This window comes from Cynocephalus volans, chromosome 8 (genome assembly GCF_027409185.1).
Source record: "Cynocephalus volans isolate mCynVol1 chromosome 8, mCynVol1.pri, whole genome shotgun sequence".
In the NCBI taxonomy this organism is placed as follows: domain Eukaryota; kingdom Metazoa; phylum Chordata; class Mammalia; order Dermoptera; family Cynocephalidae; genus Cynocephalus; species Cynocephalus volans.
In genome coordinates this window covers 11,840,024-11,861,880 of record NC_084467.1, presented here as the reverse complement: position 1 = coordinate 11,861,880, position 21,857 = coordinate 11,840,024, and the positions used below count along the sequence as shown (strand labels likewise).

The 21,857-nt window shown below is 42.3% G+C and overlaps 1 protein-coding gene across 3 annotated transcripts in view; it reads right to left on the bottom strand.

The window, feature by feature from the left end:
- FHAD1 (forkhead associated phosphopeptide binding domain 1) overlaps nucleotides 1-21,491 on the bottom strand; it is a 124,507-nt gene extending 103,016 nt beyond the window's left edge. For all 3 annotated transcript variants that reach the window (XM_063106531.1, XM_063106532.1, XM_063106533.1), the window contains exon 1: nucleotides 21,399-21,491. In XM_063106531.1, the coding sequence (XP_062962601.1) occupies nucleotides 21,399-21,491 (93 nt within the window). The remainder of the gene's footprint in view (nucleotides 1-21,398) is intronic.
- Between the last annotated feature and the right edge of the window lie 366 nt (nucleotides 21,492-21,857).

Genomic DNA, 21,857 nt, shown 5'->3' with positions numbered 1-21,857 from the left:
TTTTTTGTAGAGGTTTTAGGCTCTTCGATATATAGGATCATGTCATCTGCAAACAGGGACAGTTTGACTTCATCTTTTCCGATCTGGATGCCCTTTATTTCCTTCTCTTCTCTGATTGCTCTGGCTAGTACTTCCAACACTATGTTGAATAGGAGTGGTGAGAGTGGGCATCCTTGTCTAGTTCCTGTTCTTAAAGGAAAAGCTTTCAGCTTTTCCCCATTCAGGATGATATTGGCAGTGGGTTTGGCATATATGGCATTAATTATGTTGAGATATTTTCCCTCTATACCTAATTTATAGAGGGTCTTTGTCATGAATGAGTGCTGAACTTTATCAAATGCTTTTTCAGCATCTATAGAGATGATCATATGGTCCTTGTGTTTGAGTTTATTAATATGGTGTATCACATTTATTGATTTGCGTATGTTGAACCAACCTTGCATCCCTGGGATGAATCCCACTTGATCGTGATGAATAATTTTTCGTATGTGTTGCTGTATTCTGTTTGCTAGTATTTTAGTGAGGATTTTTGCATCTATATTCATCAAGGATATCGGCCTGTAGTTTTCTTTTTTGGTTATATCTTTACCTGGTTTTGGTATCAGGATGATGTTTGCTTCATAGAATGAGTTTGGGAGATTTGCGTCCGTTTCAATCTTTTGGAATAGTTTGTAAAGAATCGGTGTCAATTCCTGTTTGAATGTTTGGTAAAATTCTGCTGTGAATCCATCTGGTCCTGGGCTTTTCTTTGTTGGGAGCCTTCTGATAACAGCTTCAATCTCCTTTATTGTTATTGGTCTGTTCAAATTTTCTACGTCTTCACGGTTCAGTTTTGGGAGCTTGTGTGTGTCCAGAAATTTATCCATTTCCTCCAGATTTTCAAATTTGTTGGCATATAGTTGTTTATAGTAGTCTCGAATGATTCCTTGTATTTCAGATGAATCAGTTGTAATATCACCTTTTTCATTTCTAATTTTTGTTATTTGAGTCTGCTCTCTTCTTTTTTTCGTTAGCCATGCTAATGGTTTGTCAATTTTATTTATCTTTTCAAAAAACCAACTTTTTGATTCATTGATCTTTTGAATTGTTTTTTGGTTTTCAATTTCATTCAGTTCTGCTCTGATCTTAATGATTTCTTTCCGTCTGCTAACTTTAGGTTTGGATTGTTCTTGTTTTTCTAGTTCTTTAAGGTGAAGTGTTAGGTTGTTCACTTGCCATCTTTCTATTCTTCTGAAGTGAGCATTTAATGCAATAAATTTTCCCCTCAATACTGCTTTTGCAGTATCCCACAGGTTTTGGTATGATGTATCATTGTTTTCATTAGATTCAATAAATTTTTTGATTTCCTGCTTGATTTCTTCTTGGACCCATATGTCATTAAGTAGAATGCTGTTTAATTTCCATGTGTTTGTACAGTTTCCTGAGTTTCATTTGTTATTAATTTCTAGTTTTAATCCATTGTGGTCTGAGAAGATACATGGGATAATTCCAATTTTTTTGAATTTATTGAGACTTGATTTGTGACCTAATATGTGATCTATCCTGGAGAATGATCCATGTGCTGATGAGAAGAATGAATATTCTGAGGTTGTTGGGTGGAATGTTCTGTAGATATCTGCCAATTCCAATTGGTCTAGAGTCTTGTTTAGATCTTGTGTTTCTCTACTGATTCTTTGCTTAGATGATCTGTCTAATATTGACAGTGGAGTGTTCAGGTCCCCTGCTATTATGGTATTAGTGTCTATTTCCTTCTTTAGGTCTAATAGAGTCTGTTTTATAAATCTGGCTGCTCCAACATTGGGTGCGTACATATTTATGATTGTTATGTCTTCTTGATGGATCAGACCTTTTATCATTAAGTAGTGTCCCTCATTGTCTCTTTTTATGGTTTTTAGTTTAAAGTCTATTTTGTCAGATATAAGAATAGCTACTCCAGCTCGTTTTTCTTTTCTGTTTGCATGGTAAATCTTTTTCCATCCTTTCACTCTTAGTCTGTGTGAATCTTTATGGGTGAGGTGGGTCTCTTGTAGGCAGCATATAGTTGGGTCCTGCTTTTTGATCCAGTCAGCCAGTTTGTGTCTTTTAATTGGGGAATTTAAGCCTTTTACATTAAGAGTTGTTATTGAAAGGTGTTGATTTATTCCTAGCATTTTATTGGTTGTTTGGTTGTCTTAGGTTTCTTTTGTTCCTTGCTTTCTGATTTACTGTTTGGTTTCTGTGTTTGTTGGTTCCTTAGGTTGTAGATAGTGTTTTTGTTAGCTTGTTTTCTCTTCATGAATGCCATTTTTATTATACTAGCGGGTTTAGATTTTTCTTGGGTTTTTATGGCAGTGGTAGTTATCTTTCAGGAACCAAACCCAGTACTCCCTTGAGGATTTCTTGTAAGGGTGGTCGTGTGGTAGTGAACTCCCACAGTTTTTGTTTGTCAGAGAAATATACTATTTGCCCCTCATTTCGGAAGGATAGCCTTGCAGGGTAGAGTATTCTTGGCTGGCAATCTTTATCTTTTAGTATTTTGAAAATATCATCCCATTCCTTTCTAGCTTTTAGGGTTTGTGATGAAAAGTCTGATGTTAATCTGATTGGGGCTCCCTTATAGGTGATTTGACGCTTCTCTGTTGCAGCTTTTAAGATTCTCTCTTTGTCTCTGAGTTTTGCCAATTTGACTATGACATGTCTTGGAGAAGGCCTTTTTGGGTTGAATACGTTTGGAGATCGTTGAGCTTCCTGGATCTGAAGATCTGTGATTTTTCCTATACCTGGGAAGTTTTCTGCCACTATTTTGTTGAATATGTTTTCAATGGAATCTCCATTTTCCTCCCCTTCTGGAATACCCATGACTCGGATATTTGAGCGCTTGAGGTTGTCTGATATCTCTCTCAGATTTTCTTCCATGTCCTTGATTCTTTTTTCTTTCTTTTTGTCTGCTTGTGTTATTTCAAACAGCCCATCTTCAAGTTCAGAGGTTCTCTCTTCAACTTCGACAAGCCTGCTGGTTAAACTCTCCGTTGTGTTTTTTATTTCGCTGAATAACTTCTTCAGTTCAGCAAGTTCTGCTACATTTTTTTTCAGGACATTGATTTCCTTGTACATTTCCTCTTTCAGATCCTGTATACTTTTCCTCATTTCATCATGATGTCTAGCTGAGTTTTCTTGTATCTCATTCAGTTTCCTTAGAATTATCACTCGAAATTCCTTGTCAGTCATTTCAAGGGCTTCTTGTTCTATAGGATCTAGAGTTTGAGATTTATTAACTTTTGGTGGTGTACTTTCTTGATTTTTTGTATTTCTGGTATCTTTTTTTTGGTGTTTATTCATTGTGGCAGGGGGTTGCACAGACCACCGGTTTGAGACTAATGACTAACTAGGATGTTGCTGTGGTTGCCAATTTGGTATGGCTCCCTCCGTGACTGCTCAGTTGGCCTCTAGTGCCTTGTGTGTGTGGTTGCCTTGGGTCTTGGGCTTCTCCGGGGAGCCACCTTTCTGGTCAGCTTGGACTCTGCTGGGCTGGTGGATCACGTACCACAGGGTGTGTGATCTCTGTTGAGCTTTCACTTCCTGTGCAGGACTTCTCCCCGTTCCGTGTGCTCTGGCCCAGGCTGTTAGATCGTGCAGTGGCGACCCCACTGGGTGTGTGGTTTCTGTCGAGTCTCCGCCTCCCTGGCCGCACGTCTCCCCCCTCTGTGCGCACTGTGCTGGGCTGGGGCGTGTCTTCTGCACCCCTGTCTATCAGCTGGGCCTTCAAGACCCTGCTCGGCACCGCCTCGCCCAGGAAGTCTACCAGGTTTCTGCTAGGCACAGACGACCGGTCTCTCTGGGTGCCTTTGTAGCACTGTGTAGATCTTTCTCGGGTCTTGTTCACCTTTGTATCCCCCCGGTATAAACCGAGCCTAGCGCCCGCCTGCAGCCTGCTCTCTGGCAGGTTCAAGCGGACCTGGGAACTCTCCTACCACACTATTCCCAACCAGAAATTCGTTAGGCTTTTTTTCCAAACTGGTGGCCGCAGAGATGGTATCTGCCTCCCAGTAACAGGAAGCTTACCGGGGGCCGGAGTCCAGGGTGTGGTGGAGTGACAGTCGGCCCGCCCGTACTTCCTTGCCCTCCCAACACTGGCTGGGGATGCCCCTCGCCACCAGCCCCACCAGAGATCTGGGGAGGGAGTGGGAGAGGAGGTCGGTCCGCAGGCTCTGGAAAGCCCTGCGCCAGGCCAAGCAAGTGGGAGGGCTCAGTGATGGCGGAGCAGGGCGGAGCTGCCCACACCTGGGAAAATGGAGGCAGCCCCGGGGCGGTGTGTGGCCTGGTGGTGCAGGCGGGAGCCCAGTGGGCATCCACCCCCCCGAACAGAGCTGTGCCAGGGATCACTCACAGTGCTGTGCCAGGTCGGGTGCTCACTCTCTGTCTCTGGTTTGTCGCCTTCCGTGTTCTCGGCTGCTGCCGCCTCAGGCTGTTCAGTCGCGGCACGGCTCGGACGCTCCCAGGAATCTTCTTTAATGGCGGCCTGAAACCTCGAATCCTGAATAGGGCAGCTGGCCGCCTTCAGCGCGGCCCCGGCCTCCGGGATCCTGGCTGCATCCACAGCAGCCCTGGCACCATGTTCCCTGTTTTGAGACTCGCTTTTGCAGCTAAGAAACAGTTCTTTTCCTGCTCCACACTTCAAAGCTGTTGCCTGTAAATGAGGCAGCCTCTCTTGCCGGGGGGCAAAGTGGCGGTCACCCCCCACGACCAGCCAGCAGCAGCGGTCCTCCCTTAAGAGATGGCAAGAGGAAGGTCCACAAGTTTCCCGGCTGCCTGAGGCCCAGTGGCCGCCTTTTCCACCTCAGCTACTCCACGCCAGCCGCCGCAGCCGCCGCCATCTTGAAACTCCTACCCGGACCAATTTCTTGAAAGACACAATCTACTGAAACTCATGTATGAGGAGAGATAGATGATCTGAATGGGCCTATATCTATTAAAGAATTTGAATTAATAATGAATAACCTTCCAAAACAGAAAGCACCAGGCCTAGAAGGATTCACTGGTAAATTCTAACAAAGATTTAAGGAAAAAAAAATGATGCCAGCTCCTTACAATCTCTTCCAGAAAACAGAATCAGAGGAAATACTTCCTAACTCATTCTAGGATGCCAATATCACCCTAATACCAAAACCAGATAAAGACATTACAAGAAAGGAAAACTACAAAGCAATATCTCTCATAAACATAGATTCAAAGTCTTCAATAAGATATCAGCAAATCGAATCCAACGATGTATAAAAGGAATTATAGATTGCAACCAAACGGGATTTATTTCATGTATTCAAGACTGGCTAAATATTCAAAAATTAATTAATGTAATCCATCAAGTCAACAAGCTAAAGAAGAAAAATGGAGATATACTTCATGTTTTATTTGTAATTTCCTAGTGAAATACGACATTTAGTATTTTTTCATATGCTTATTTGCCATCTGTACATCTTCTTTGGTGAGGTATCTGTTCAGACCTTTTGCCTGCTTATAAATTGGGTTGGTTGTTTTCTTATTGTTGAGTTTTAAGATATTTATTCTGGACATATATTTACAGCATCTATATCCATAATAGCTCAAAACTGGAAGAAACCAAGATGTCCTTCAAAAGGTGAATGAATAAACAAACTGTGGCACATCCATACAATAAAATAGTACTCAGTGATAAAAAGAAATGAGCTGTCAAGCCAGGAAAAGACATGGAGGAAACTTAAATGCATGCTGCTTAGTGAAAGAAGCTAGTCTGAAAAAGTTACATATTACATGATTCAAACTAAATAATTTTTTTGGCAGTTCGCCAGAATGGGGATCCAAACCAAACTACATGAACTTTTGGAAAAGATAAAACTGTAGAAGGATCAGTGGTAGCCAGGGGACTAGAGGAAGATGAGGAGGGATGAACAGAGGGCATTTTTAGGGCAGTGGAATTATTCTGTATAATACTGTAATGCTGGATACATGACATTATGCATTTGTCAAAACCCACAGAACTTTTAATACAAAGAGTGAACCTTCATGTAAACTATGGACTTTAGTTAATAATTATATAAATATTGATTCATTAATTGTAACAAATGTATTATAGTAATTCAGGCTGTTAATAATAGACAAAAGTGTGTGTGTTGGGGATGGGTGGGTCAGTGGTGGTGGTGGTGGTGATGATGGTGGTGATGGTGGTGGTGGTGATGGTGATGGTGGTGGTGGTGGTGGTGGTGGTGTGGTGATGGTGGTGGTGGTGGTGGTGGTGGTGGTGGTGGTGGTGGTGGTGGTGGTGGTGATGGTGGTGGTGATGGTGGTGGTGGTGATGGTGGTGGTGGTGGTGGTGATGGTGTTGATGGTGGTGGTGGTGATGGTGGTGATGGTGTTGATGGTGGTGTGGTGGTGGTGATGGTGGTGATGGTGTTGATGGTGGTGATGGTGGTGGTGTGGTGGTGGTGATGGTGGTGATGGTGTTGATGGTGGTGTTGGTGGTGGTCTATTAAATAGTCTATTAAAAAAACATTATAAACATTAGCTCTTTGGGAAATGCTACCCACATCATCCTCACCCTCATTTCTTTTGATCTCATTTCATTGTGCTCTATGAACTGTTGACAACACATCAAAGAGAAAATTCTACAGGTTGCATTTTGTTTTTCTCTTCCTAAGCCTAAGTACTTTTAGCTCCTTGAAAGCTGTCAAGCTGTGACTTAAAAAATCAAAGAAAGCAGTTATATTTGGATGATTTACAAAATGGGACCAAGCTCTGCCACATGTTAGGCTGAGAGCATTTCCAAGAACTGCCCAATAATACCACTTCCTCCTGTATTTAGACAATTGCAAAAGACTGACGTTGGACAGAAGCCTTGCTGCTAATATAGGCTAAATGTATCAGCTCCACCCTGCTGAGCTGTCCCACCATGAAATAAACTGTTGTTTTGCTTTTATTATTATTATCAGCTAACATATTTTGAGAGTTTCTTGTGAACTGGGTGCTACTGAAGCACTTTGCGTTCATTCCCTCATTTAATTTGCACAACAGCTCTTTACAGGAGGTTCTGTTATTTTCCCCATCCTATCAATAAAAAAGAAGCTGAGATTCAAAAGGTGAAATAAGAGGCCAGCATTACCTTGATACCAAAACCAGACAATGATAATACAAGAAAACTGCAGACCAATATCAGTGATGAATATTGGTATAAACATCCTCAACAAAATATTAGCAAACAGAATTCAACAGCTTATTAAAAGGATTATACACCATGATCAAATGGGATTTATTCCTGGAATGCAAGGAGGGTTCAACATATGAAAATAAATCAATGAAATACACCACATTAACAGAATGAAGGAAAAAAAAAAAACACATGATTACCTAAAATGATACAGAAAAAGCATCTGACAAAATTCAACACTCTTTCATGATAAAAGCACTCAACGAACTAGGACTATTAGGAAACTATCTCAACATAATAAAGCCATATATGAAAAGCCCACAGCTAACATTATACTCAATGGTGAAAGACTGAAAGCTTTTCTTCTAAGATCAGGAATCAGACAAGAATGTCCACTCTCACCTCTTCTATTCAACATAGTACTAGAAGTCCTAGCTAGAGCAATTAGGCAAGAAAAAGAAATAAAAGGCATTCAAATAGGAAAGGAAGAAAAGAATTAAAATTAAAAGAAATAAAATAAAATTATTAACTCTAAAATTCTTATAAGAAAACATAATGGAAAAGCTTTATGACATTGAATTTGGCAATGATTTCTTGGATATGACACTAAAAGCACAGACAACAAAAGTAAAAATAGATAAATTGGATTACCTGAAAATTAAAAAACTTCTATGCATCAAAGGACACAATCAGAGTGAAAGGGCAAATTATAAAATGGGAAAAAATATTTACAAATCATGTATCTGAAAAGGGGTTATATCCACAACATATAAAGAACTCACACAACTCCACAACAACAAAACAAATAATCTGATTAAAAAACGGGTAAAGGACTTGAATAGACATGTCTCCAAAGAAGATATACAAATGGACTACAAGCATACGAAAAGTTGCTCAACACCACTAATCATTAGGGGAATGCAAATCAAAATCACATGAGATACCACCTCACACACATCAGGATGGCTATTATAAAACAGCAAAAACAAAACAAACATAAAATAACAAGTGCTGGTGAAGATGTGGAGAAATTGGAACCCTTGTGTTGCTGGGAATGGAAACGGAAAACAATACAGCTGTTCCTCAAAAAATTAAAAATAGAGTTACCATATAATCCAGCAATTCCACTTCTGGATATATATTCAAAAGAATTAAAAGCAGGGTCTCAAAGAGATATTTGTAACCCACATTCATAGCGGCGTTATTCACAACAGCCGAAAGGTGGAAACAACCCAAGTATCCATCAGCAGATAAATGGATAAGCAAAATGTGGTATATCCATATAGTGGAAGAGTACTCAACTTTAAAAAGGAAGGAAACTCTGTTACGTGCCACAACATGAATGAACCTTGAGGACATTATGCTAAGTGAAATAAACCAGTCACCAAAGACAAGTACTGCATGATCCCACTGATACGAGGCATCTAGAGTAGTCGAACTCATAGAAACAGAGGCTGGGGGAAGGGGACCTGGGAAATTATTGTTTAATGGGTACAGAGTTTCAGTTTTGCAAGAGGAAAAAGTTCTGGAGTTTGGTTGTGCAACGATGTGAATACTGTCCTGCTTTCAGGAAGCCTTACAGAGGTGCTGACTGTTAGCTACAAGGCGAAATCTATTTGGAAATTTCCTTTGGAGCCAGTTTTGAACCTTACATCATCCGGATCTTGGAAGCTCTCTCTTGAGTCAGATCGCATCCTCCCCGCGTCCCGCTTTCTATACTCTCTCCCCACCGCTCCTCCGTTCATCTTTGCTTTGCTTCCCCCACCGCTCCCCACTGGCGCCCTCTCCCCTCCCTTCCCGCACTGTGGGTCCCCGCTCAATCTCTGGCCCCCTTCCCACCACCCTCACCCTGCTGAGTTCAAGCCTGGTCTGGTCCAGTCATGGGCTGCTCTCCTCTGGCTCCCCAGCCACCAGGTCCCTGGGCTTCGGCCTCCTGGTCCTCACTCCCGTGCCCCTGCTGGACGTCTTCTGCTGGCTCCTCCCGATATCCTCCCCAACCTTCTGCCATGGGCATCCACGGGCTCCTTGCCCTCTGGTTTCTGCTTGGGTTTGACCCATGGGTGATCAGAGATGGGAGCAGAGAGGAGTGAGGTTGGGGCATTTATTTCCCTGCTCCCCTGCTGTAGGGTCACCACAGGCTGGCTGAGCCCCCCACCAGAAGCCACCGCTCCCATCAGGCAGCCTCCACCGGCCCTCTAGGTCTCCAGGTTCCAGGAACTCTCCTGTCCCCTCATCCCCCCAGGGCTGGAGCTTCTCAGGCTAGCTCTGGGTGCTGCAAGACTACCTGTGCTTTCTCTAAACCCCGTGTCCTCTGCAAGAGGCCCTTTATTAAACTCACCCCAGTCACCCCACACACTTTGAATGTGCCCTCTGGAAGCTCCCAGATATGACCTTCAAGTGCCCTTCCTTCAACCATCAGGAGCTCAGTGTCATCCTGCCTTGGTCTCTCCCACCCCTGGTCTGTCCCTGCTCATCACCATCTCCTCTTATATGTCTTCAGCCTCACCTGGACGACTGGCAACTTTCTCCAACCTATGAACCTGCTCACTATTGCCGCACCCTAAGGATGCTTCCTGCCCCCCCACCTCTCTCCTTCCCTCTAGTGTCACCCTGTTTCAGGAGCATTCCTTTCCCCCTGAGTCCTCAACCCACTGCTATCCTGGCTCTTCTCCCACCTGCCCTTACAAGAGCCATTGGTTGTCTCCTTGGGGCTCTCAGCCTCCCCGGCCTCTCTGTGGCATTTGAAATTGTTGTGAGAGGGAGGTGTGTGGCCTGGTGGTGAGGATGTCAGGGAGGCAGGAGAGCATGGTGGTTATGAGACTGGCCTGGGCTTACCGTCCAGCCCTCTTACTTCCTAGCTAGGTGACCTTGGCACCTCAGATTCCTCATTTGTAAATGGGGACAATAATAGAACAGCCCTTATGAGTTCAAGGTGAAGATTAAATAAGATGATACATATAAAGGCACTCAGAAGAGTACTTTGGCATGTACGGCAGATGCCAAAATGCTCATTATTATGAGCAAAAGGATGGGCTCTGGAGTTAGAAAGCCTAGAGTTCAAGTCCCACGTCTGCCACTTTCTAGCTGTGCAGCCTGGGCAAGTTTCTTTGCCTCTCTGAGGCTGCTTCCTATGCTGCAAAAATGAGTTCGATATGATGTTTTGCATAGGACTGATGAAAGACACTGGTGAAATTTTCAATGTGGCAGGATAACGCTTTTGAAATTAACTGATGTGCGTGTGTGTTTATGTATGTGTGTGTATGTGTGTGTGTGCATGTGCATGTGTGTATTTAATCATATTTCTTTTTACCTTTTGATCCTTGGCCATCCCACCTCCCACCCCGCCCCCATCACTACCTCAGGAAAGGGATGTAATGCAGAAATAGTAAAAAGTGGGGTTTTCAGAAGAATATGGATGTGAAGAAATGGCCAAGGCTCTGGAGAGACAGAGTCTGGGTGTAGGGGGAGGAGGAAGCCTGCCTGCTTCCCTCCTGTCAACTAGACCCCAGTCTAGGTCCCCTGGGAGAGTCCTGAGGAGGGGACAAGCCCGTGAGCAGAGGCTGGTTTTGGAGGTGTCTCTGAGAGCTCCCTGGAATGAGTGCAACCCTGAGAGAGGGACGGAGTCCTGAGAGTCCTGAGTGATGGAGCATCTGTGACATCCGCCCTGGTGCGCTGGCCTCGAGAGAACCCGAGGCTGAGGTAGCAAGCGGCAATGTGTGCCCACACTTTAGGCAGTTGCGACAGAGCAGTGGCTGGTCATCCTCGTGGCCACATCCCGGTTCTGACAGTCCTCTTCTCCTGAAGCTCCTGGCCCAGCGTGGTCCCAGCCCTCCATGTCCTTCCTGTGTGACCTTGGGCAGGCTACTAAGTCTGTCTACACCTCAATTTCCTCATCTGCAAAATGGGGGAGATAATAGTCCCTACCTCATGGGGTTGTCGTAAAAATCAAATGAGTACAGAGGGGCACAGCGCAGTGCTTGGCACAGAGCAAGCCTCAATGAACGTGAATGATACCATCGCCTTCCCAGCTCGTCTACCCTCTTTCTCCACTGCCCCGGCACTGACCCTGCTGATGTCTCTGAAAAGCTCTCAAACTGGTCCCATAACACCACCTGCCTCCCCATGGCGGGCATCCAGCCAAGAGATATTAGTAACTGTGGTAGGTAAGGATGGTCCCTTAAGAGGCCCACACCCTAATCCTTTGAACCTGTGACATTACATGGCAAAAGGGATTGTGCAGATATAATCAACGTCGCTAATCAGTAATCTTAAAACAGGGAGATTGTCCTGGATTATCCAGGGGTGACTACTCTAATCATACGGGCCTTAAAAGCAAAAGCAGTAACAAAAACTTTCCCTGCTTTGAAGCAGAAGTACTCGACCCATTGTTGCTGGCTTTGAAGATGAAGGGTCCACAAGCCATGGAATGTGGGCAGCCTCTAGAAGCTGCGAATGACCTCCAGCTGACAGCCAGCAGGGAAACAGGGGTCCCAGTTCTATCAGTGCATGCAACTAAACTACGCCAGCAGCCTGAAAGGGTCTGGAGGCAGACTATCCTCCAGAGCCTCCAAAGCCCAGGCTGACCAACAACACCTTGACTTTGGTCTTGGGTGACCCAAAGCAGAGGAACCAGCTGAGTCCACCCAGACTTCTGACCTACAGAACTGTGAGGTAAGAAATTTATGCTGTTTTAAATAACAAACTAATGCAATAACCAAAATTTACTGCAACATTTACCACCTGCCAGGCTCTGTCCTGCACACTTTGCAGTAATTCAGTCTTGAAACATACTTACTGCAATCATCCCCATCATACACACAGAGAAATTGTCATCAAGACTGGCTGGGAAACTTGCCTGAGACCCTGCCGCTGTTCTCCCACCTATTCTGTCTGTTGTCACCAGTGTTCTCTCTCACAGTAACAGAGATGACCAATTCCTCCCCAGCTTAAAAGTCTTTAGTGCGGAGGGTCCATCTTCCAAAGGAATTTAAAATCCAACACTTAGCCTGGCTTACGAGGCCTTTTACGCATTGGTACTTGTGCCATCCAGCCCTGGTCATGCCATGCCAAATTATTCACCCGACACCTCCAGACCTTTGCGTACACTGCTTCTTACACCTGGGTGTCCTTTCCTGCTTGCTCTGCCTGGGAAATCCCCAGCCTTCTCTTTAAAGAGAGAAGCTCAAACTTGGTCTGCTCTTAGGAGCTGTCCCTGACCCCCTGTATCATGGCCCCACCGCTTCTCTTCCGAGGGAACCTTTGCACAGCCTGGGTCAACATTTCCTCTTTACCCAGATTCCACACTAGAGGGTGCCACCTCAGTTTGTTGCATCAATGAGGATTACAGGAGAATCCATTGTTCTGGTGATCATCGTCATTTCTAAACTCCATCCTATGGGATTTTCCTGGTTTATTCAACAACCTTATTATCTCAATGAACTCTCAAGGAATTTCAGATTTTTAGATGTTCACCAAATTTACACCCAAAGAATGAAGCTTTGAGTCAGACAGATCCACGTCTGAAACTCAGCCCCACCAGCCCTGACTGGCTGTGTGTGATTTGGGGTAAGTTACTTAACTTTTCTGAGCCCCATTTCCACATGTTTACACGAGGGTAATAATGATAGCACAGGCTGAGCATCTAAAATCTGAAATGCTCCCAAATCCCAAACTTCTTGAGTGCCAACATGACGCTCAAAGAAATGCTCATTGGAGCATTTTGGATTTCAGGTTTTCAGATTAGGGATGCTTAACCACTTAAGTACACGCAAATGCTCCGAAATCTGAAAAAATCTGAAATCTGAAACACTTTTGGTCCCAAGCAGGATACTCAATCTATAGTCGTCCCTACTCCATGGGGTTGTTTTGAAGATACAATTCTGAAATACATATACAGTGTATACATAAAATACATATATAAAAATCACACGAGATACACAGTAAGTCAATACATGTGAACTGTAGCTGTTTGCATTATTTGTGATAGTCAAGCGATTATGATCTTCTACCTTAGGATGGCTACTATATGGAAAATAAAAAATAACCCAAACCAGAAAATAACAATTTTTGGCAAGGATGTGCAGAAATGGGAATGCTTGTGCGCTGTTGCTGGAAATGTAAACTGGTATAGCTACTGCGGAAAACAATATAGCTGTATTTTACCCCCAAAATTAAAAATAGAATTGCCATATGATTCGGCAATTCCACTTCTAGGTATATACCCCAAAGAATTGAAAGCAAGGTCTCAAAGAGATATTTGTACACCCGTGTTCATAGTAGCATTATTTGCAATAGCCAAAAGGTGGAAGCAATCCAAGTTTCCATGGACAGAAGAATGGATAAACAAAATGTGGTATATACATATGATGGAATATTATTCAGCTTTAAAAAGGAAGGAAATTCTGACACTTGCTACAACATGGATGAACCTTGAGGACATTATGCTAAGTGAAATAAGCCAGTTACAAAAAGATGAATATTGTATGATTCAGCTTACATGAAGTACCTACAAATTCATGATCAGAAAGACAGATCCTGGTTGCCAGGGACTGGGGGGAGGAGAGAATGGGGCGTTAGTGCTCAATGGATGTGGAATTTCAGTTTCACAAGAAGAAAAGAGTTCTGGGATGGATGGTGCTGATGACAGCACAACAGTGTAAACGTACTTAATGCCACGGAATTATGCACTAAAAAATGGTTAAGAAGGCAAATTTTATGTTATATGTATTTTAACAGTAAAAAAAAAGAGAGATTATGATCCAGCCCTTTTCTGTGAACTTTTCCTCTTGGAAGCCCTCCCCCTGCCAGAGGGAAATTGGCCCATAAGTTTTTGCGGTGGAACTGACCGATGACACGAGGGGAGAGAAGAGCTCCCCGGGAACAGGTGAGACCAGACAGAGTGCATGCCTAGAGCAAATGGTGAACAGTGCTCAGCCCTGGGGGTGGGGAGCCAGGGTGCAGGATGGACATGACTGAGGCCGAAGGTGCTAGACAGAAGAGCCGCATCTGCACTCCCGGAGGCCTGTTTCCTTCAGTGGATTTCGCCGTGGGACTGAGAGGGCTGAGCTTCTTTACCCAGTCCCAGGTCCGCCAGTTGCCTTCTCTCTCAAAACTGGAAGGGTTTGCTCATAATAAAAGAAATGTTAATTAAAATGACACAAATACCGTATATCCCACAGGTGTTTAACATGCTCTGCTTGGTAGGGGGTGGCGCCCACTGCGGGTGGGTGACTAAAACCTTTGAGGGAGGGCATTTTAGTGATGCCATCGGAGTTACAGAGGTACATGACCTTTGACACAGCAGATGGACTAGTATGTCCATGAAATTATGGAACTAAAGGGTAATCAGCACGGCATTGTTAATTAATAATAGTAAAAAAGATTATGATTTAGGCTGTGATGGTTCTTTTCTAATAGGTAGTCCAGAAATGGCAGGTGCCAGGCAGAGGGCTAAGAGTCATTGGGCTGGATGGGTTCTAGCATGTTTGTTAAATGTCTTGCTCCCAACCCTCTGAGCCCAGGAGATGCAACAGCCAGAGAGAAGCGAGCACTAACACAGGGCTCTCATAATGCTGTCCTAAAACCATCTCCGAGGAAACCCCCTACTGAAACTTGGGGAGCAGAGAAATGGTCAAATTCCAAGGCTCCGTCCCCGACCCACCACGTCGGAACTTCTAGGGGCTCATGTTTAACAAGCACATTCTTATTCACATGGAAAATTCAACAACCATTGGCTTGCTGCATTTCTTCATTCTGGAAGAATCGAGTCCCTTTTCTCAGCAGAGTTTAAATAATAGTCACATCCAACTATAAAAACTACAGTGCACAAACCACATCAAATTATACAAGTTGTAATTCACAAGGTTTAGCTCTGAAATGAGCAGGGCTAGTGGCCAAGGCTTTCCAGCGTGTCAAGTGTGGGAGGGGAGATTCTGAACGGAGCTCCCGATTTCCATGCTGCACATTTCAGAATGCAGGCCTCCGCCTTGCTGAAAATTCTTCAGTGCCTTCTTCCTATTGCTCTTCAATAAAGACCAAAATTCTGGGCCGGCCCGTGGCTCACTCGGGAGAGTGTGGTGCTGATAACACCGAGGCCACAGGTTCGGATCCCTATATAGGGATGGCCGGTTCGCTCACTGGTTGAGCATGGTGCTGACAACACTAAGCCAAGGGTTGAGATCCCCTTACCGGTCATCTTTAAAAAAAAAAAAAAAAAAAAAAAAAAAGACCAAAATCCTTATGGTGCCATGAGGACAGCCTGCCTGCCTCTTAGCTCTCCCCCAACCCACTCTTACTTCTAGACACACTGTTTTTCTTTCAGTGCTTTGGGCTCACCATACACTCTTCTACCCCAGGGCCTTTGTGCATGCTGCTTCTTCCCCCTTGTCTAATTAAGCCCTCCTCATCCTCCATATTCCTTTCCTTGAGAGCCTTGATGTTGGCATGCAACTATACACACTTCTGTGGGACCCTTTGACCTATGTCTCTCTCTCTCCTGCAGCTTCCTGATTGCAGGGACCACGTGTGATTCTGACCATCACTGTATCCCCCGGCTTGCCTCACTGCTGAGGCTCTAGGTAAATATTTGTGGAATGAGTGAGTAATAATAAGTGAAAACTAGGCTGGTTAAAACAGGCTTCCTGTTTCCATTAAGGAACCAAACCGCTTACAGGGTACAAAAAACACTCTGGAGGATAAAAGCCTATAAATATCAATATTGATGGTCCCTGAATCATATGATTACAGGTGACTTTTATTTTTTTCCTTAGACTTTGTTTTCAAAACAAAGAATCTTTTAAAAACAATAAGCATGTAACTACCTGCCCAACTTTTTGAAAACAATAAGCATGTAACTACCTTCTGTTATCAGAAAATGTAAATGATGTAAAAATATCGTGATATCAACAATCAGAATAATATGTCAGCCTTGCAAATGAATATAAATCTTTTAGAAGCATGGCTCCCTATTCTTCACGATTTACGCAGGTAAATAAAACAATCTTTTTTATTTGCTAGGTGTAACTGAGAGGTAATTTCTAGGCTGACATGCTTATTTTTGTTTTTGTTTTTGTTTTAGATGTCTGAACTTTATTTAGTGGATGGCTTCTAGTGTCAAAAATAACACAAATGATAAATTGATTGTTTAATTATTACTCAAGGTGGCCCATAGCTGATCAAGGGTGACTTTTAGGTTAATCAGAAAGGCCCAGGGAAGGCAGCAGGGGGACAATTTTCAACTCGTCCTTTAAAACTGGAAAATATTGACATGTCTGTAGGCTTCAGTTCTTCAAAACAGACTTGTGTCCCCACCCTCCTTCTTAATGCAAATCTCCTCTCTCAAATTGATTTGAGCGTTGGGAAAAGGATTTGTCTAAGAGAAGATATAAGAAACCATCAAAACTCTATTTACAAAGCATCTGGCAATTCATGTATCATCTGTTCTCTAGGGAGATAATGTAGGCTCGTGTCTGGAAATGCAACTGACTCCTTCATAAATCAATGGGACCGTTGCTGACAGTGGTGACTTACTTTTTAAACTAATGCCAAGGAGCAGTAAGCAATTATTTTTATACAATAAATGCAACTCAATTTCTGTCTATATAATAATTGTCCTCATTAATTCTCTTTTCCAAACAGCTTGTTAATATCAGTGGATACCCATCTCAACCCTTCATACCCCTGGGAATTCTTCAGTCTCCATTTATGAGACTGTAATAATGATCATGGTGTCATTTACTTAGCACCGTGTGCCAAGCACTTTATATGCATTTTCTCATTTAGTCTCCACTGCAACACTGTGAGATAAGTGGTTTACAGATGGAGAAAATGAAGTCAGAGCGATTAAGTAATTTGTTTGAAGTCACACAGCCAGAAAATGGCTTAAAGAGATTCAAACCCCGGTCTGTTTATTTTTAAAAGCCTGTGCTTTTAAAAATTAGTACAGTTTTCTAATATAATTGGGTTCAAAACAGAGATCCTGTCTCTACCTGTCCAGACAGCAAGTAAAACTAAACTACCTAAAATCTATCCCTTGTGATGATAAAGAAGAAGTTTCAATTCTTTTTCTTTGTCTTTCCCACTTTGCACACTGAAGGGTTTTTTGTGTTCTTGTAGGAGGAACCACATATGACACCATGGATAAAATTTCAAGAGGAGGTATGTTGAGTTAATTTTAAATCTGTTGATTTTATGACAAACACTCTCAGAAAACTAGGTATAGAGGGAGAACTTTCTCAACTTGATAAAGAATATCTACAAAAAACTTCAGTTAATATCATAGTTAATGGTGAAAGACTGAATGCTTTCCCCCTAAAATCAGGAACAAGGCAAATATAAGGACTTACACTGCTCTCACCACTCTTACTCGACAGAGTACTAGAAGTCCTAGCCAAAGCAATATTGCAAGAAAAGAAAATTAAAGTCATGCAGATTAAAAAGTGAAAAATAAAACCATTTCTAATTGCAGATTGCATGGTTATTTACATATAAAATCCCAAGAAATCTACAAAAAACATTCTAGAAAGTTCAGCTAAGGTTGCAAGACATGATACGCACGCAAAAATGCAGAAAAACTGCATTTCTATATAATGGCAATGAACAGGTGGTTACTGAAATTAAAAGTATAACATCATTTACCATCACTAACAAAAAAAGAGAAACATGTAAGTGTAAATCCAACAAAATGTGTACAGGACTAGTATGCTGAAAGCTACAAAACATTCATGAAAGAATCAATGAAGACCTAAATAAATGGAGAAATATACCATGTTCATGGACTGGAAGACAACATAGTAAAGACATAAATTCTTTCACATTATTTTCTTTTGGCAGCTGGCTGGTATGCAGATCTGAACCCTTGACTTTAGTGTTATAATACTGCACTCTAATCAACTGAGCTAACTGGCCAGGTGTCTTCCCACATTGATATGTATGTTTAAACACAATTCCTACCAAAATCCCAGCAAGGCATTTTAGACATAAAATAGATATCGACAGGCTTATCCTAAAATTTATATGGAAAGGGAAAGAACTACAATAGGTAAAACAATTTTGAAAAAGAATAAAATGGGAGGAAACCACTCTATCTGATTTAGGACTTATATAGCTACAGTAGTTAAGACCATGTCATATCAGTAGAAGGACAGACACACAGGTTAATGGAATATAATAGAAAACTCAAAAATAGCCCCCACACCAGTATGGCCAAATGACTTTTGACAAAAGTGCAAAAGGAATTCAATGGAAAAAAGATAGTCTTTTCAAGAAATGGTGCTGTAACTGGCTATCCATAGGCAAAAAATTGATCATTAACTTAAACCTCACATTGTATACAAAAATTAATTCAAAATGGTTCATAGATTTAAATGTAAAACAAAAAAATGTTTAGATGAAAACAGGAGATAATCTTTAGGATCAAGGACTTGGTGAAGTGTTCAAAGACATGACAGCAAACACATGACCCATAAAAGAAAAATGATAAATTGGACTTCATTAAAATTTAAAACTTTTGCTTTGTGAAAGACGATTAAGAAGATGACCAGACAAGCTACAGATGGGAGAAAATATTTGCAAACCATATACCTGACAAAGAACTCATATCTAGAATATAAAGTACTCTCGAAACTCAATAGTAAAAAACCCAAACAATCCAACTAAAAAATGGGCCTAAGATATGAAGAGACATTTCACCAAAGAGGACATGCAAAGGTCAAATAAGTACACGAAAAGATGTTCAACATCACTAGCCATTAGGGAAATGCAAATTAAGACCACCATGAGAAATCACTACATGCTTACTAGAACAGCTATAATAAAAGACAGTGACAATACTAATTGCTAATACTAATGTAGATAAACTGTATCTTGTCCATCGCTGGTGGGAATGTAAAATAATATAGCCACTCTGGATAACAGTCTGGCAGTTTCTTTAGACACCAAATATATTTTTACCATATGTTTCAGCAATCACACTCCTGAGCATTTATCCCAGAGAAATGAAAACCTATGTCCACCTGGGCCGGCCTGTGACTCACTTGGGAGAGTGTGGTGCTGATAACACCAAGGCCAAGATCCCTATATAGGGATGGCTGGTTAGCTCACTTGGGAGAGCCTGGTGCTGACAACACCAAGTCAAGGGTTAAGATCCCCTTACTGGTCATCTTTTTTTTTTAAAAAAGAAAACTTATGTCCACCCAAAAACCTGTACAAAAATGCTTATAGCAGATTTATCTGTAATAGCCCCAAACTGGAAATAATCAAAATATCCTTCAATATGTGATTGTTTAAACAAATGGTGGTACATCCATACCATGGAATACTACTCAGCAATGAAAAGGAACAAGCTAACAACCTAAATGGATCTCAAGGGCATTATGCTAAGTGAGAGCAAAGCAAAACAAAACAAAAACCCCAATCTCAAAAGTTTACATACTGTATGATTCCATGTATACAACATTCTTAAGATGACACAATTATGGAGATAGAGAACAGATCAGTGGTTGCCAGGGGTTAGGGATGGTAGGAAGCAGGAGGTACTGTGACTATAAAGGAATATCACAAAGGAGATCTTTGATGATGGTATAGTTTGTATCTTGATTGCTGCACTGAATATACACATGTGACAAAATGACATGGAACTACATGCATACATTGTACCAATGTTAACTGCCTAGTTTTGATATTGTTATAGTCACATAATATGTAACCCTTGGGGGAAACTGGGTGAAGGGCACATGCATCCCTCTCTATAATTTTTGAAACTTCTTGTGACTCTACAATTATTGCAAAATAAAAAAGTCTGTTGAGTGAGGTCTGAGAGAGACCAGCTTTTTGCCGATATAAAGAGATTCCATTGCACTTCTCTTTCCACTTCAATATCTTAACCTTCTTTAATACTTAAAAAGGCTCAAAGCCACTGCTTTTAATATCCCTCTCTTTCTTCCAACTTTCTTGGCTGTCAATGAGCTGAGGCTTTGAAGCAAACCAACTAATTCAGAGAATGAAATGAAATGAAGAATACTGAGGCCTGATTTACTGCTTTGAGCTCCATGGGCTCCCAGGGGCCTGCCATAGTCCTAAGGGACTTTAAAAAGGGAGAGAGTGATGGTCAAAGCGCCAGCTCTGTGCCCACCTTCCAAACCACCCATCATCAGGCTGCTGGAGAGGGGATGACAGATGGGACTGAGATAGGAGGTGCTCAGTTTCCATGGGTTCAGGTTATAAGACACACCTCTGGGTTTCAAGGCACTCCCCAAGGTCTCAAGCCCCTCCTCTCAACTCTCCCTTAGAGGAGAGTTACCACTGCTTATTGCACCTGTTTTTGGTACCAACACAGGGAGACTGAGACCACAAGAGGCAGACTTATGCATATCCAGTGGTTGAGCATGCTGTGTAGAAAGGAGTTATATAACCCTAGTAGCCGAGCATGCTCAGTAAAGTGGAATTTATCCTTTGACCTTCCACCAGAGGCACTAAAGAGCACAGAATATTCTTGAATATGTTTGATGCATGTGATAGAATTTGACCAATGAGGATGCCCTAAAAAGAGACCAACTGAGCATTTGCAAACCTGTTACATAACTGGGAACCACACCCCTTGACTGAATATTCATTAGAAAGCACAAATATGTATTAGATAGCAAAAAATCACCAAAGTGGAATCCAGGTAGGAGGTGGGGCTGTTGCTTACTTTTTGCCTGCACTTTGCCTGAGGTGTGTATTTCTTTCTTTTTGTATCAAACTTGCCTTTAGCAGGCTGCTGTTCACTCTAGAGCAGTCTGTACTTTGTGAATATGCATTTCTTTCTTTTGTATTAAACTTGGTGTGGGCCCTGCTCAATCTCTGGAGCCAGGCCGCACTTTCCCTGTGAAGTCTGTATCTCTAATTCATTACATTAAACCTGTTCTCACTTTATTCTGTGACTCTGCTCTTGAATTCTTTCCTGTGGTGGGGTCAAGAACCTGGGAAGAGGACGGGGTGGGTTGAGGCCAGCTATTGGGTCTCCCCAGACCCTCTCCTCCAGTATCAGGATGTACAGCAAAGGGCAGAGGGCACATCACCCTCTGCATTGTGCTCAGGGAAATGTGGTACATTGGGAGATTGGTTATGGGTAGCATACCAAGGAAAGATGTGGCTGTTTGCCCAGGGTTGTACTAAAAAAGAGATTTGAGTCCACAGCACTGAGAACTGCCGGAGAGGATGAGGGATTGGGAAGGGATGGGGAACAGGTGGGAAGGATTCTTACCTCTAAAACAAGGTCTGAATCTACATGTCTTCCAATGGTGGTAGTCTTGTTTAGGACAAAAAAGCCTTCTGCGCTCTTTAGATAAGCTTTCATTCTCTCTGCTTTCCCTATAAAACAGAAAGAATCTTGTCAGAAAAATGCAGTCCTCTAATTATTCAGAAACATGGTATTTAGAGTGAATGAAATCCACCATAGAGTCATGTCCAAAGGCAGAAGTCAGCAGAGGTAGGAGTGGACAGATGGACTTAACCATGACCGCAATGACAATTCTGCATGTTTTAAAGACTATCTTTTCCAACAGTGACATCTAGCATAGAAGAGCTTGGTTCTGATAATCAAACAGAAGATATTTCTTAAGTAACTCAAGGCACAAACAAGCAAAAGCTAAAACAATCCCACAAATCTGAATTCCACTAATAATTGCTCTCCACCTCCTATTAAGCTTAGTATGGGGTTAGG